General features: G+C 42.5%; 1 protein-coding gene across 4 annotated transcripts in view; it reads left to right on the top strand.

The window, feature by feature from the left end:
* The window catches only part of MET (MET proto-oncogene, receptor tyrosine kinase), a 129,290-nt gene that overhangs the window by 57,026 nt on the left and 54,640 nt on the right, over positions 1–17,624 (top strand). For all 4 annotated transcript variants that reach the window (XM_090042234.1, XM_090042235.1, XM_090042233.1 and 1 more), the window contains exons 4-5: positions 8,643–8,777; positions 11,460–11,633. In XM_090042234.1, coding sequence (XP_089898360.1) covers positions 8,643–8,777; positions 11,460–11,633 — 309 coding nt within the window. The remainder of the gene's footprint in view (positions 1–8,642; positions 8,778–11,459; positions 11,634–17,624) is intronic.

Raw genomic sequence — 17,624 nt, 5'->3', positions numbered from 1 at the left:
TTGCAGCCCTCAAGGCTTCTGCCTGGCAGCAACTCCCCCTATTGCTCCTCCTCTCTTCTCTGGCTTTTGTGGTCTATGCCTGCCCCAGGAGGCAATGCAGAGGTGTGGGGGGCACCCACATCAGCATACACTGCAGTCGGGGCCATCCCTGCAGGGGGTGAATCAGGGCAATTGCCCCAGGCCCCGTGTTTTGCGGGGCCCTGCAGAGCTGGACGGAGCAGCTGTGGTGACTCTGCACCACCACCACTTGCTTCAAGTCCAGCCGCTCACTACCCACCCCCACCACTGCTGCCAGTACCACTGCTGTTAATAGCAGCAGCAGCAGCTTCTTCGGGTCCCGGACGGGTGGAATCAGAGCAGGGTTGGGGCCCCACGTGGGCTGATTTGCCCCAGGCCCCGCACCCTGCTCCGGTTGGCTCTGACTGCAGTGATGAGGCATCTATACAGGGACACCTGTGCAGGGTAGTAATCAATAGCTCAATGTCTAGTTGGCAGCCAGTATCAAGTGGAGAGCCCCAGGGGTCAGTCTTGGGGCCAGTTTTGTCCAATGTCTTCATCAGCGACCTGGAAGATAGCTTAAATTGCACCAAGCTGGGGGGAGTAGTTGATACTCTGGAGGGAAGGGCTAAGATTCAGAGTGACCTAGACAAATTGGAGGTTTGAGCCAAAAGGAATCTCATGAGATTCAACAAGGACAAGTGCAAAGTCCTGCACGTAGGACAGAAGAACCCCATGCACCAATAGAGGCTGGGTGCTGACTGCCTGGGCAGCAGCTCTGCAGAAAAGGTCCTGGGGGTTACAATGGACAATAAGCTGAGTATGAGCCAGCAGTGTCCTCTTGTTGAGAAGTCTAATGGCATGCATGGCTGCGTTGGTAGGTGTGTTGCCAGTAAGTCAAGGGAAGTGATTACTTGCCTCTATTCAGCATTGGTGAGACCACATCTGGAGTACTGTGTTCAGTTTTGGGCCCTGCTGCTACAGAAAGGATGTGGACAAATTAGAGAGAGACCAGTGGAGGTCAACACAAATGGTGAGGGATCTGGGACATATGACTTGTGAGGAGTGCCTGAGAGAACTGGGCTTATTTAGTCTAGAGAAGAGAGGACTGAGAGGTGATCTAGTAGCAGCCTTCAACTACCTGAAGAGGGGTTCAAAAGAAGATGGAGCTAAACAGTTCTCAGTGGTGGCAGATAACAACAAGGAGCAATCGTCTCAAGTTGCAGCAAAGGAAGTTTAGGTTAGATATTAGGAAGAAGTTTCTTACTAGGAGGGTAGTAAAACACAGGAGCAGGTTATCCAGATAGGTGGTGAAATCTCTATCTTTGAAGGTTTTTAAGACCCAGCTAGACAAAGCTTTGGTTGGGATGATTTAGATGGGGTAAGTCCTGTTTTGACTAGATGACCTCCTGAGGTACCTTCCAACCCTAATTTTCTGTGATTCTATGACATAGTGCAGCGGGGTGGGGGGGGGAGATTTTCATAATTAAGTTTCTTATTGACATACAAGGTCACTGAAGGTCCTTGGCCTTTGGCTTGGTGGTGTTAGTCCATTTTCCATTTTATGCTGTATACATAGCAAAACCATCCAGCATAAATGCCAAATCTTGTTAGAAATATGGCAAAGGAGCCAAGGAATAGGTTAGTATAGAACATGTTACTGTTTGGCAGCCCAAGAAGTTAATCATCCCAAAATGGGTTCAGGTATATTGGGTGGAGTCAGGGGGCATGTCCAGATGAGTATGCATATGCAGGGTTTTTTTGTCCCAGGGCACACCCCTGCACATGCGCTCCGACATGCAGCATATTGAGCCAGGTAGGGTAGGGGAGGCTGGGGCCAACATCCATACCTGGGGGCCTCCCAGGGCAGCAGCAGTGTCAATCCAGCTTCTCAGAGCCTGGTCACCAGCCAGAGCATGGCTCTGGCCAGCTAAGCTCCATTTCTGGCAGCACACATTGCTGCTACGTGCGTCATGCCACTTTTCTTAGCAGCCATTTTTTTTTAATATTAGGATCTCCCAGAGTCAAATTTTAGCAGCGCAGCAAACAGCTGCATCTGTGCCATGTATGGTTTGTGTTACCTCAAACAACTTTGAGGTACCACAAACTGCACATGCGTGCTCATCTGGACATGTCCAGTGTGGAGGTGGGAAATTCCCCCTGCTCAAAGCTTATGTTTAGTGTATATTGGGGTGGAGTCATGGTTGGGGCAAAGATCTCCCCACTGAAAGCCTGCTTCCTAGGCTATATCTTTTTGGTGGGTTGATCATGCACTTGATTTTTCAGAAGTGACAATCTGACTTATTAAAGAATAAGTATAAGCTATACATACATTGTATGTATGTGAATGTGTACTTAGTCACTGTTTTTTGCTTTTTCTGTTTTTAAACCACATCTATAACAAAATCTATGTTAGGACTGGGTTTTTGAAAATATTTTCAACTTATTTTTTAATATTGAATAGATTTTATAGTAGCACTTCTTGTTTCCATTGTAGAAAGTATGCTCTGTTCATCCAAAAGTAAACTTTCAAACTGTAAAGGAAAGGCAGAGAAATCCTTATACTGAAGTTAAAATTAACACCTGGAGCCATATAAATGTTTGGAAGGGAGCACATGTTTTAATGTTCAGTTCCAGTAAAAAAGCTTAGGCCCTTCAAAGCAGATGCATTATACTCAATGGATTAGAATGATATACAACATCCAGTGAGCTACATATGTGCCGTTTACAAGGCTATGCTGCATAACCTGGGGCACTCGAGGTGTTATACAATAATGTTAACCCTGGAGCTATCTCTGCTGGATAATGGTGTACACCTGTCAGACATCTAGTGAAAATAACAATATGATACTTTGCCTAGATTGTTTTAAGTAGGCCTCACATTTTTGCAGAAGATAGTCTGACATGCATACAGTCACATTTGTAACTCAATCCTGCTGACTAGCACGACTGATCACCAGAACGATTAAAAAAAAAATCCTCTGCAAGTGAAGTTGTTACAGTCTTAATATGCAAAGTTGTGTATAAATTAACCTAGGGTCAAGACTTGTGACTGAACACTCAGATAGGCTGACAGCAATGAAAAGGTGTTTAAAAGAATTCATTTTATATTCATGGAATTAAAAAATGATCACCCACTTCCAGTATAAAGGATACATTAATTAATCTATTGACCTCCTGTCTTCAAAACCCATCATCGTGGAAATGCTCCGAGCTGCACAGGAAGGCTATGACGTGTAAGCTTTCAGTGCTCGTTGTTCCTTTTTATGTGTCTTTTTTTAATGTCAGAAATAAGTATACCAGTTTCAAAGACAGCAGTGAAATCCACCATTCAGTCAGTATATTGGCGAATTATCTATCTTCTTCAAGGATAGAGGGAGTAAAATGTTGCATTTTATCTTGGGAAGGCTGTCAGGAATTCTAGTTACTGGTATTTATTGTCTATGAAGACAGTAGGTACATTGAAGGACATTGGGCACATATGTATCTGTCTGCTTATTGCATGTCAATCTCTAACATGCTTCAGAGCATATTGTTCCTCTGTAGGATGATTTAGTATAAGATTTAAGCAAACTAAGGAGTTCCCTGGGCATGGCCAGTACATTTACAAATTACATAGATAAGTCAGCCGAAAAATAACAATGTATTTGGACTCATGGGGCACATCCAGACGAGTGTGCAAGAGGCATACTGAGAATGAAAAAATGTTCCCCACGCTGCATATTTCCAGCAGGGGCTCAAAATTTTATACCTGGATTTCCAGGTATCAAATAAAAACACGGTAGAAAAAAGCGGTGCAGGCAAGCCAGGGCTCGGACCTCCAGAGACACTATGGCATCCAGCCAGAGCATCTGTATGGTGGCCCATGCTGCCCTAGCACACTGCATTCACATGCGGGTCAAGCAGGAGCAGCAAAGGCTGTGACCCAGGCACTGTCCGCGTTAAGTAGGGACTGGGGGTGCTGTAGAAATGTGTGGGTTGTGTGGGCGGTGTGGGGGCTAGTCAGGGGGCCTCTTGCAGGGCCCCATCCCCAACCCCCCCCCGCAGGGCCTCAGCCCCCCTGCAAGGTCCATGGCTCACACCCACAGCAGCAGTGGCCATAGAGCACTCAGGGCTTGCTGTGGCCAGAACTCCCCAGTGGCACAGCATGGCCCCTGTCGTCTCAGAGCCTGTGCGCCTGTTACAGGGCCAGGATGGCTTGGCACAGCACAGCATGGGGCCATGCAGCTTCAGGCAACACCAGGGCCACTCGAGCTGTCACCCAAGACCCAGCCCCACTCATGGGGACCGCGTGTTGCACCGCGCCGGATCCTGCCTTCATGGAACTGGCCAAACCCAACAGCATGTCGGGCCCATGCACACAGGACCCAGCATGGCACCACATGCAGTCCTTGTAAGTCTCAGTGCTGCCTGAAACCACATGGCCCTGCGCCATACCATACCGAGCTGGCCCAGCCTGGTGACAGGTAGCACAGATGGCACCAGCTCCAAAGCCATTAGGGCTGTGCCACGCCACTGGGGGCTCTGACCGCAGCAAGCCCTGAGTGCCCCATGGCCACTGCTATTGCAGGGGTAAGCTGTGGGCCCTGCAGGGGGCCTGGGGCCCTGTTGGGGGCTCATGAGGGCCCTTCAGGGGCATTAGGGCCCTGTGTGGACGCATGAGGGCCCTTTAGGGAGTGCATGAGGACCCTGCAGAGGGGTATGTGGGCCCTGTGGGGGCATGTGTTCCGTGCAGGTGGGGACTATGGCCCTGTGCAGGGAAGCTGTAGGACCTGTGGGGGGGGCAGTCTGTGTGCTGTATGGGGGTCTGCACCCTGTGCAGGACAGAGGACCCACCCCACCCAAGCAGCCCCCTGCCGACACAGCCCCTCCACACTCATATTCCCCCCACAATCCACCCACATCCCCAAGCCACCCCCACAAACCCCTCACCCACATAACCAGCCACAAACCCCAAACCCCCACACAAGCCCCATACTCCCACAACCCCTACACCCACCCACAAACTCTCCCAACCCACCTTCCAAATTGCTTTATACTGGTAAATATATCAATAAAACATTGCCCAACTGATCTGTCTATATATGGTGGCATTTCATTTCAATAGTGGGAGAACACTATTTTGGGTATTTTAATGAGAGAATTTGGGCTTCTTATCAGAGTATTTGCAATTCATAAACACGGAACACCAGGATCTCTGCTGGTGAGACAAGCGGTAAGACCCAAGTAGAGGAGCCTGTCCAGGACCAGGACTGGGGACCCAGCTGGAGTGCAGACAAGCTGGCTGACCTCTTGACCATCTGGGGCCAAGAAGACACACTTTGACAGTTTAAAGTGGGCCACCACAAGAAGTACATATTCTGGGTGATAGCTGTCCAGATGGCAGAGTGGGGGCACCCCATCTAGGTCTGGCAGGGGTGCAGTCTTGGGGCCACAGGTCCAAGGGGGTGGATGCTGTGGCAGCAAGTCACAGCCAGACAGCAGCCCCCACTGTCAGACTGCTGCAGTGGGTAGAGAGGGTGCAGGGGCCACTCCAGGCTGGGGTTGCTTCAGCAGTCCAGCTGGCACAAGGGGTAGTGTCCCCAGATACCAAGTGGCCAGGCCTTAGAAGCTGCTGAGATCAAGTAGCCCTGAGTTGCTCAGCAAGGCAGGTTTTTATACTTCTGGGACCAGCACAAGGAAGATTTTTATATTGCTGGGGCCAGCACTTGTGCTGGCCCCAGCCTCTAGGTCCCCATGGCTGCAGATCCATGAGGAGCTGGGCAGGGTTATTTGCCCCAAGTGGCACGACTTGACTCACACCAAAGTGCATATCTGGGCACATGCGCTGAGGCAAAAATTCCCGGCTCAAATTTGTGCTGCTCCTATTTGAGCTGCTGCAAGCTCACATGCCTGTATGTGTGGACGTGCCCACAGACTCCTAGTATACCTGTTACTGTTGATTGTAGACTGCTTGTAGAGATCTACATAGCTTAACGGGGGAAGCTGATTATAACTCCTGCAAACCTGATACACATCACCATGTCATAACCCCTTTACTGAGGCTGACAGCAGGTGATACACATATTATTCTCACAAAAAATAGATTGTTGAGTCTATTAAGTTCCAAATAGTTATCTAGAATCATAGAATGGAATCTATATTTTTGCATTGTCTAACAGATATAACCCTGAAGTATTTAAAGGGTTAACACTGTTGCTCAATCAGAAAGAATGTTTGGCAATAAGAGGAAGCCTGGATTAATGATAGAAAAGAATTCTTAGCATTTTATAGCAGTGGGCATTCAAGAGGAGACACGGCTAATGATCAACTAAAAAGGTATTTGCAGCTGTGGTGCTACCTCTCCTCATAAAGCAGCATTAATCAAGCTTGTCCATACAGTTTTGCAGTTCATTCTATTTTTTTCTTCATCTTGAATATAGAAATAGAGCTAATCCCCTAATATACTGTATCAAAGATCATCGTTCTCTGTCACCGAAAAATGATCAAACCTTATTGATTTCTAAGAACTGCATTTTTCTGTGCAAACCAGGATAGTAACACATTACCAAAAAAGATGTTTATCTTAAAGGAAACCTGCTTTTTTTTTTTTTTGCAGCCCTGAAGCCTAGACATCCACAGGGTGCGAAGCACTTATCACCATGAGTTATCTGGGCATATATTTTATTTAAGTTTTGAATTACAGCAAATAGGCATTTCTAAGCTTGGTTTTGGGGTCAGCCATGTTACTGAAAGACATTGGCAGTGTGGAAAGCCAGTGAAATTCTATAAACCAGTGTCCTGGTTCACTTAATATTAGTTTAGCAAACAGAAGAACTTTATTGCAGGCAAAAAGTCAATGTGTTGTACATCAGCTGTTTCCATGATTGTTTTAAACAAAGAAATTTTAAATTATTTTTAATTAACTGTTTTAAGCAATGAAATCCAACGAATCTTACTTTCTCTCTGATATGCTAAATCTCTTAAATAAAACACAGTATGACTTTTTGGAAAATGAGCAACTTCCTAGTTGTCCTTTGTGTAAACAGTTCTCAGCCCTCATAGCATCATGTCATTACATTTTAATTCAACTCTTATTTAAATATGGTTTTGATCCTGCAAAATCTTTGTATTAAACATTGACTTTGATCCTGTCAAGTCCTTAGGTGCGTGTGTAAGTTTGCTACTGTGACGTGTCCCATCGAAATCAATGGGGTTACTCATTGCAATGAAGTAACTAACAGTATACCTATATGGTACAATCCAGTGAGTGTAGAGCTGTCTAAGCACTCTTAGTAAACTATTTCAGGCACTGGAAGCAATATGGCCATGTTTAATTGTCCAGAGCAGAGCTTGTATTAATTCATATAGCTAGCACTGTGCATTGCGGATATAACTGTTCACAGGATCAGGGGCAGATGTTCGTAACAGAATATTCAGAGGCACTCAATAGTTTAATTCCATTGAATCAGCAGGAATTAGGTACGTAAGGTCTTATGAAGACCTTACTATCCACATCTTTAGCCACCTGCATACCTTGGAAATTACAGTAGTTAATTACTACCCTGTAATTAACACTGTATCTGTAGCTGCCTAGCACCAGATCAGAAATAAACAATAAAGACAAATGGGCATGAGTCTGGTAGAGGGAATCAAACCTCAAATCCACATGTAGTCTTATTCTGGGAAGATCTTACCTACCTCTGCAACATACTCAGAGAGCCTGCCTCCTTTCTAAACTTCGGAAATTCTTTCATAGCTTCCTATGCAAATATATCCTCATTGAACTGATTAATCCCTTATAGCACTAAATTTGCAAACTTTCTGGATCACTGTCAACACTCAACCTTTCTCACAGATCACGATGTAACCACATCCTTAAACTTGACTGAAACCACTATGAAAATGCGCAGGACCCTGTGTTATCCACAGGTCAATTGTAGACTATTTACAATGGGCTCAGAGACCACTATGGACTATTTGCTTGGGAATTACTGCTATAAACAATAAGATCCTCATATCTCAACTCAGTGACTGTTTCTTAGTCTTTCTGTAAAATGATGTCACACCTGAAACAATAGAGAAATGGTGATGACAATGAAATCCTTGCTTTTTTCTTTTCTGTTCTCTACATACTATTTTCACATTTGTTTAAATGGCATTGTTTCTATGAAGCAAAATATTTAACAAAATGTTGAAGTTTAACAGGCATACAAAATTGTTTCCAAATGTGTAAATAAATAATATATAGAACAAATCATTTTCAAAGAAAGAAACACTCTGGTTTAACATTCTTTTAAATCCACATTGCTAATGAAATTACATTTCTTTTAAATGCAATGAGACTGATTCATTAAATACTGGATTTTTGCAGTTGATTTATAAACATCTGAAATTCAAAGATTATAAAGCAAAGATGGTTCCTACGTAATGTAATACATGAAATATACTTCAGATATCTTTCAGAAACTCGTGATTTTGCTGTGTTTAAGCAATTTGGATAAGGGTTTAATCAGTTCACAAGGGGTCTTAAAGTAATTAGTGCAGTAGCATGGGTTAGCCCTTTTACTACAACATGGAGAAATAGTGGTATGCTGGAAGCACTGTGTGGTATATAGACAAGTCACATACAGCCTGTTGATTTAAATAATGTATTTCTTTTTCAGATAGTGATTTCCCGTTCAGAACCTACAGCACCATATGTGAGTTTTCACCTAGACTCCCACCCAGTCTCTCCACAAGTTATTATTGAACATTCATTAGTAGCAGATGGTTATACCCTGGTAGTAACTGGAAGGAAGGTAAGTGGTTCCTAACCTAAGCACTCATTGTGCTATGTAAACCTGCACTCATAACAACATCCTTACAAAAGTAGTTAGTCAAAACGGTATTTTAAATTCTCATGCCTTACATCCTTTGCAGCCTGTCTAATCCTTTGGGTGTTTTGTGGGTTTCCTCAAGTGTATTTTTTAATATTAAAAAAAATAGCAAATTAATATTAAAACAGTAAAATAATGTGAGACTCATGATACAAACTGACAAAAGCCGGGAAATTTGCAAATTTAAAGTTTACACCCTGTCCTTAATTCAAGTTCTTGTAAAGAAAAACACACAATGGCTTAAGGAAAGAATGGTCTTTAGAACTTCCTGGCTTTTGTTGACTTGTATTGGAACATATAATGCTATTTAAATGGCCTGTGTATATGTATGTGCATGTGTTTGTGCATGAATGCATTTGCACATGTGTATGTTAGTGTCTGTTTAAAATCAGGTCCATAATTAATACTAAGGTTACATTTATAAATAGTTCATAAGCAGTTAATAGATTATTTATAGATGTTATAATAGTTTACTCTTTTGAGTAGTATGTGTTATTGATGGTTCTAAGCACAAAAAAAGTTTTTAGATGATGGTTAGCTACAGTTATAAATAGTCCCTTAACCTTTTGAATTGTATTACAGTCCATAAAAATTTAATAAAGTGCTAATTAAAACTTCTAATCATTTACTGATTTTTTTAAAGAACTCGTTATAAATGTAACCTTAAAATAAAATACAACCAAAAGAAGTTTAAATGTATAATGTAACAACTATGCATTTATGACAGATGTAAATAGCGAGCATTTACGGAGCATTTCTGCTTAACGTGTGTTACAGATTTAAGTCTGACATTCTTACAGGTGAAGTAAGAAGTGCCTGCATTTTACTGTTGAGTAAACTGAGGGTCATTGAAGTTCAATGACTTTTCCAGTAAGTTAGGCCTGAATCCAGTAAAGACTTAGGTGGCGTGAAGTCAGGCACCGCAATGCCTAACTGTAACTTATCTGGCCCTAGAGGCAGGCTCCCTATAGCAGTGTTTACCAACCAGTGTGCTGCAGCACAAAAGTGTGCCATCAGAAATGAACAGGTGTGCCGCACAATTTTGCCATAGCAATAAGCTACAATAGGTATGAGGATGGGAAATTGTTTAACAGATGTGCTGTGGAAAATTTTTATTAATGTAAGTGTGACTTGTGCTGAAAAAGGTTGGGAAACACTGCCCTGTAGAGTGTATGGAAAGAGTTAAGTACCTCAGACAAAAATACATGAATCCAGATGCTGAGTGGAGATGCACCAAGACTTAGCCAGTAGAAAATACTAAGCACTGGAATGAGTGTAAACTTGCATTTCCTCTTCAGAGAAGCACCTGAGTCTGGGCTTCAGTCAGACATTTCCATCCACTGGGGATCCAGAGTCTTCATCTGAGCTACCATTTTTCTTTCAAATAACAGAGCAGGAGTCATTGTTTTCTTTTCAGACGTTGAGTGGGCATTGGAGTGGCTACCCATCTTTTACATAACAGCCTGGTGGTTACAATACTTTTGCAGGAGGTGAATTCAAAGCATCCTCTCAAAAAGCTGCCCAAAGGCTATTGCCTAGGTTAGAGGAGGCTGTCTCCACTGTTCTGGTTGAAACTGTGCTACTGTGCAAAAAAGAATGCAAGATTAAGGAGGCCAGGAAATGAGCAAGCAAGATGGGTCATGAGCCTGCAGCCCAGTGGTCAAGGCACTTAACTTGGAATGGGGAGTCATAAGTTCTGGTCAGTGCTTCCATCACTTGTTCTGTATTTTATATTAAACAGCTTTGGGGCAAAGACCCATAATAATCCTGGGAATCAGGACTGGAATCCAGGACTCCCCTGTCTTAACTGGAGTTTTGGTTTCTCTAATTTTGCTGGCCTTGTACCCTTATGAATTGTGACTTATGAGTTTTAGGCAACTCTAAGGCTAGGTAGCCACAGAGGAGGTGTTCTTCAGAGCACAATTTTGGATAAATATGTGCATAACATCTGCCTAAATCATATTGTATATGCCTAAATCTTTTTGTTTTAATACGGCCCTTCATACACAATTTAGAGTAGAAAACAAGTGTTTTGCTGAAGTTCTGTCCAGGTCAATCAGCCCAGAAGGTAGGGCAGGGTGGCAGGCATGGACACACAGGTTGGAACCCTTGCAGAGGGAGAATATTTCAAAAGGGCAGCAGCTGACAGGTTATGATTATTATGTGCTTCATCCAGGGTTAAAGTTGGAGCAGTTCTATTTCTGAATCGTTCTCAGCTCGTTCATACACAGTGATTAGAACTCTGCCCTTTTGAAAGGTTCCCATTTTGAAAGGGTTGCAAATGCATGCGTGTCCACATTAGAAACTAACTGGTTCAGAGAGGTATGGGCTTTTGTAGACAACAACCTTCTTTGCCAGTTCTAATCCCGTAAATAACAGTGTTTGGAATGATATTATCAGCATGCCTTGGGGTTTTTTTCCCCAGTGAGTTTAGGAATGTGCCAGTTAAATTACTTATCAGATTTCCTAATTAGGAAACTAAGCTACACTAGAACCATAATATGCCCATTTAAAAGCTGGGTAATATCACAATATTTTGCATACATATGGATATCTCTTTGCTACATATTTACAAAAATCTATATATCATTTTCTTATCAATAGATAACCAAGATTCCACTCAATGGACCAGGCTGTGATCACTTTAAATCCTGCAGTCAGTGTCTCTCTGCACCTACTTTCATGCAGTGTGGATGGTGCAGTGACCAGTGTGTGAGGTCCCAGGAGTGTGTGAAAGGGGTGTGGACCCAGGAGACATGTTTGCCTAGAGTTTATGAGGTAACTGTCTGTTTCTCAAGTACGTATCTGAAATAAGAATGCTAGCACTATTTCAAATGTTACTGACCATTAGAATATACCTTAGCCCTTGTGAAGTCTCTAAGTTCTGGAAATCTGAAGATACTAAATCGGTGGCCTGCCTCCCTCCTGCTACAACCCGCCCCCCCCAGCTTTTCAAGCTGAGAAGTTGGAAAGCCAGCATGTAAGAAAAAGGTCTCATTGCTATTGTTTACTTGCTGCTGCTGTTTCATAGTTATATTGTGATATAACAGTACTAGAATGGGTGACAATTTATTGCTTGGAGCTATATGAGACTATCCTGTAGCTCATAGGCCTATGAGCACAAATGGCATATAAGACAGTTAAAGGAGAGGAATATAACCAATAAGAAAGGTGTCTACTTTCCTTCATTCTAATAAATAAAGCATTCACTATCCCCTTCTTCCCCTCAGGGGACTTCTGAAGCCCCCTCTTCATTTTACAGGTATCATGCAATTAACTGGTTAATTGCCCAGTTACCTTGAGACCAGCTACATGTGCAAAGTAGCTATTGCACCATAAAAACCTCCAACCAGCTATAAAGTTAGATTTCAGAAATGCATACTGGCTTCATAGCTGGTTGCTATTGAGCTTTAACTTGCATGTGTAGCAGGGTCTCCCCTACAGCTGGGAGTCCTGTCAGGTGGGGGGGCTCCCAGCCATAGCAGTGCATCATGCCCAGCTGGGGCTAGGAGTCCTGCAGCTAAGGAGACTCTCAGCCCCAACAGCCACATCCGGGTCCCAGCAACACAGGGACCCAGAGTCCTGCAGCTGCAGATGCTGGGTACCAGAACCCAGCTAGATCCTGGCAGGTGGGCGGCACAGCTGCCCCAGGGGTGCATGAAACCCCCAGGGCTTGGAGGTCCTCAGCTGGGGGGACTTCCAACTGCAGAAGTTTGCTCCTTGCTGGTTTGGAGGAAGTCCAGCAATAAGGCGGAATGGGATCTAATGTGCAGTCCTACAATCATGACTCCTGTCAGTGTGCTGGTGTGGCATGGCAGGTGGCACGATTATGTGGATCACACATTAGATCCCATTACACTTTACCTGCACATGTAGAGGGGCCCTACAATAACCCTGGATCTTCAAAAAACAGAAGGTGGAATTGGACAAGTTTCGGCTAATCTGCTTGTAGTTAAGAAAAATTATCACCATCACCTGGTGAGGGGGAGGGAAATCATCTCAAAGCTTCCCTGGGGAGAAACAGGGAGGATGCAGGTTTCTGCCCACATCAGCTGAAGCTACCTCTCTCTTGTGATTATGTCATGGTTTGACTCCCTCTTCCCTTCCCTCCCCTAGCCCCAGTCATTGCTGGTTTGTGGCACTGATAAGAAAGAAAAGGATCATCTTTGGTTTGATGAGGTGACTTCTTTCCCTTAACGAAGTTCTCTGTAATAGAGCTGTCAGCCTAGACAGTATCTTTGGGTGCGTTTTTACGTGTCTCCTGTACCTTGATTACTTCCTGAGCATCATTCCCATAGGGCTGTTTGGGCAGGACAGCATCTATATATCTGCCGCTGTGAAAAATGACAGTTGAAGGCTGCTCTCAGCTGTAGAAGGCCCATAAATGATAAAAAGTGTGGAAGAGGAAAATTACACAGATAAGCAAAAAGCCCACTATCTCATTGCTGTTTTCATTTAGCTATGGCTAATGCGAGATTTGTACTGGCTGACTGTGCATTTAACCAAATCACTTTATTTTAAGTGTGACATAATTATGAAGGTCTAGTTTATGGAACAGTTAATGTACTAGTAAATAGATGTAGGGAAGAACAATTGTAATACTTACTTGTAGCACTTACTTTCTTTTTCTTACAGCTATCTAGATTCTACTATGTGGTATTAAAATTCAGATTTCCACAAAAGAATAGGAACTTGTAAAAACCTTTCAGAAGGCTTTTTTTTATTCTTATTTATATTTTTACTAGAGTTGCAGATACCACAATTATTGACGTTGATTTACATTCACATTGCCTTGTTTAGGCATTGGCACCTGTGCAAAATAGGTATAAGATTTTACTAAATCAGAATGTGACTGTTTCACATTCACTTTGTGGCTACATAACCAAGTGGTCCCTCCTGGCTTTAAAATCTGTGTATCACAAATGACCACACAAGATACGAAGCAATGGAAAATGAGGCCTTATGTGTTTGTTTTTTTTAATGTGATTTTTTTATAAGGCCAAGCTATTCAAAGCTATACTGCACAGCTTGCTTTGTTCTCCCCAGTACTCAGATGTAAGCAGCAAATATTAAAGTCCTTCACATACATAATTTTTATTGCTGTTACTGAATAATTCCATGCATTGCGGAAGGTTTTTAAAGCTCCATGTTGCATAGGTCCTGATTTGCAATGTGCTGAGCAATGTGCTAAGCTCTCTCTGATTTCAATCAGAATTGTGTGTGCACCGCAGTTTTTAAAACCACTCCTTTAGAGCACAGGTCTTCAGTCCTTACATTAAGAAGTGCTTACTCATGAGAGGAATCCTTCAGAAGTCAGTAGAACTACTCTGCTGAGGAAGTATTTCTCAGTGTGAGGGAGAACTGCAGGAGTGGACCCTTAAAAATTTAAGGAGAATAAAAAGCATCAAGGCCCCTCAAAATTTTTCTTATTTATAAGTTAGTGCTTTGTGGCCAGATAGTTATATATTATTGTTAAGAACTGTAATATTCGTGGATCTGTGGCAATACTAGAATTTAAACTGAATCTCTTCAAGTTTTGAATTACGGCATGCACAAGTTTGTGAGACTTGTTTCTAGATGGCTTGCAAGGCAAATAATGCAGCTGAGAACTTAAATCCCTCCTGGTTGCTAGCTGTTAAGGCAGATTTCATGCTCTACTAGACCATGACATTTAGCATTATTACTGAAAAATATATAAAACAGATTATTCATCATTTTCTGATATATCTTTAAACCTGTGTGTATAAAATACAAGAGACAAGCGTGTTTTGTTCCTAACAAATGGAGTAAAGCCTGTTTTGTACAATATCTGAAATTCAGTCCTGAACTCCTTCAAAATATATGAAAGATTTCAGAAGGACTGGTTGTTCAAAATACGTTATATGATTATTTTAACCTGTAATAGGTGCAAGAGATGCTGATCAAAAGCGCATTGAAGTCAGGGAGCTTTGGAGCAGGCCCTGAAGCAAAATTTTCCCAGCATATTTGTAGTGCATTATTCAGTGAAAAAAATGACTGGGGAATTTATGTGGAGAAAGGTAATGGAGTCCAACATTATTCTGGAGAGTGGCTGATGTTCCAGTTGTTTCTTTTGCTTTAAATATATCACCCCTGACACTAAAGCTTTGGGTCACAGTAACCATTTTCCCAGCTGGAGAAGTCTCTGCAGGACTCTTGCACTTAATGCTACTTATTTCTAGATATTTCTCTGAATACTAAAAACAGAAGGAATCCCTCCACCATGTGACACAGAAACACACGATACTTCCAGCATTTTAGAACAAAATTGGTAGGACAAACAAGTCCAATTCTCACAGACAAAGTTTCTTCTAATTCTCAACTCTGCCAGTTTGGCACAGTTTCCCTATTGAGATTCTTTGCAATTATTGCTTATGCCAGCAAAGAAGTGCACTTTTGTCAGCCTGAACAGACAGAACTAAAGTAAAGCTGGGAGACTTGGATGGGTCTCATCAGATATAACTTGGTAATGGAACAAATTGCAGTACTGCTTCTGTGGAATTCAGGTCACTTTAAAAGGTGAACTACAAAGGAGAAAATATAGACTTGTATCATTTTTTGTTTCTTTAGTATGTATGAAGAAAGCCTGGGGGTTTTTTGCTGTCATTGTTTTTAAAATGGTTTTGAGGTGCCTCCTCTTAGGAATGTTGGTCTTTTGTTCCCTGTTTAAATTAGAGAAGTTACTGGAGATTTCAAAAGTATATTGTGAGTTTTCTTGTCCCTTCATTAAAAGAATAAGTCTGCTGAATCTTAATAAACAGATATTTTCTTCCAATAATTAATGGGGCATTTAACTCAAATATGGTGTGCTTAACAGCAGCAAATAAAATAGAAAAGAGAAGAAAGACTAAATTTTAAGCCCTTTGAATAAATATCACTTTATCACAGTAGCATATTTAGGAGATGAGAGGGGCATCAACCCCTGGTGCTACCTTACAGCATATACAGACATTCACTCTCCCAGGCCATAGGAGCTGGGTGCAGGGACACAGCAAGAGAAGGCCAGCAGGAGCAGACATGTGCTCTTGGGTCATAGGAGCCAGGTACAGGGGCATATCACGAGCAGCAGGGGTCTTTGAATTCTCAAGGCAGGTGAGGCCCTCATATGCCTGGGCAGCATGGGGCTGCTCCAGCTCAGCTTCTAGGGCCAGGGGATGCAGGGCTGTTCCTTCTGTGTCCTAGCACCAACTCCTGCAGCCAGGCGGTGTGGGCTTCTCTATGGCTGGAGGGACACAGACCTGCTGTAGATGTGACAAAGGAGCACTTGCCCCCACCTCATCCCTTCTTTCCCCCTAAAGCTTTTTCCAGGGCAGTAAATTTATACCTCAGCTTCATTATTCATTTAAAGGCTAAACAAAAGCCCAGGAAAGGCAATGGAAGACAAGAGCTTCTGAGGGCAACAGAAGGCCCTCCATCAAGCTTGCTGACGTAATCTCTTCTTATTCCTACTAGGTGTCCAAGTGTTCCATAGTGGCTTTTAGGAAACTAAATTAGAGAAGTCAGAGATTTCATATTCTTCAGAAGTGCTTGTTTTCCTGTTTGATTGTTGTTTATACCTGTTTCATGTAAATAGTCTATGAAGGGTTTGTGAAAAAGAAGTTTGTTAAATGTGTTCAGTTCAGACTGCAGAAGGCACACAGTTTATCCCCGTCCAGGAAAAAGCCTGGAAAGCCAGACTTGATCCTCCAGTGTAAAAGAGCAGGAACTTTTTGTTTCCTCTGCTACCCACTGCTAAGCCTTACCTTTTAAGCTTGTTTTGTAGGATCTAATGACTAGAGTCCTTATCCCTTGATTCATGTACTTCTCTAACATGAACTATATAGCTGGTGTTATACCCTTCCTTTGGGGATTAAGGCCATTCAGAAGGGGTCAGGTAAATACTGCAATATTGCATGATTTTGTAAACATTGCTTTTAAAGATTCTTATTTGATAGCTGACTGAATACAAATAAGGACAGTAAAATACTACAGATCTGTGCATTATTGTTTAGAAAATAGAATATACCTGACCCCAACAGTACAACTTGAGTTTTCATTAGGGCTTCTGTAATCCCTAAAGCATAAGGTGTCACCTGGAATTACCTAAGGTCAGTCTGGACTTTGAAAAGCTAGAAACAAAGAAGAAATAAAAGAGTGTTGTAATTTTCAGAACTCCTGACCTAAAGGGGGTATGCAGTACATGATGGCCCCCTGATGTAGCAGGCAAAGACTGACTGCAACATAATGTGCTAAGTGGCTGCATGGGTCTCTCTTGTTTTGTCTAGGATTTGAGGAAAAGATTCTATTCCCCTACCAAGTCCCCTGCGCTTTGCTCATTTACAACCTGATACAAAGCTCACTGAAGTAGAAAAGACTCTGAGAGACTTCAGTGTGCTTTAGATCAGACCCGTTGTCTGGTTTCCAATGGGGGTAGTAAATTTCACTATATAGTATATATGGCATAATCCTAATTCTTTTGAAGTAATTCTCAACAGTCTTTCACCTACAGTAGTTCATTTGTGAGATTCTTCAAGTATAGCTAGGAGGAGAGTTTAAAGGAAATGTGCCTGTCTTACTGAATTTCCAGATGAAATAATAACCAAGTATTTCTCAAGAAGCCTTTTTTTCAGGCTGAGAGCGAAGACGTACTGCTTATGAAAGGCACAATTGTATTAGATTTTAGGGGCAAAATTGCTGTCACTAGAGCATTAAGCTGAGGACATTCAAGTAGTAGGATCAGAAGTATAAGCTAAATCTTTTATTCCCTGTTGA

This window comes from Crocodylus siamensis, chromosome 4 (assembly GCF_052110815.1).
Source record: "Crocodylus siamensis isolate JL-2025a chromosome 4, ASM5211081v1, whole genome shotgun sequence".
Taxonomy (NCBI): Eukaryota; Metazoa; Chordata; order Crocodylia; family Crocodylidae; genus Crocodylus; species Crocodylus siamensis.
The sequence above is the reverse complement of the archived record's forward strand: the minus strand, read 5'-3'. Positions and strand labels throughout refer to the sequence as shown.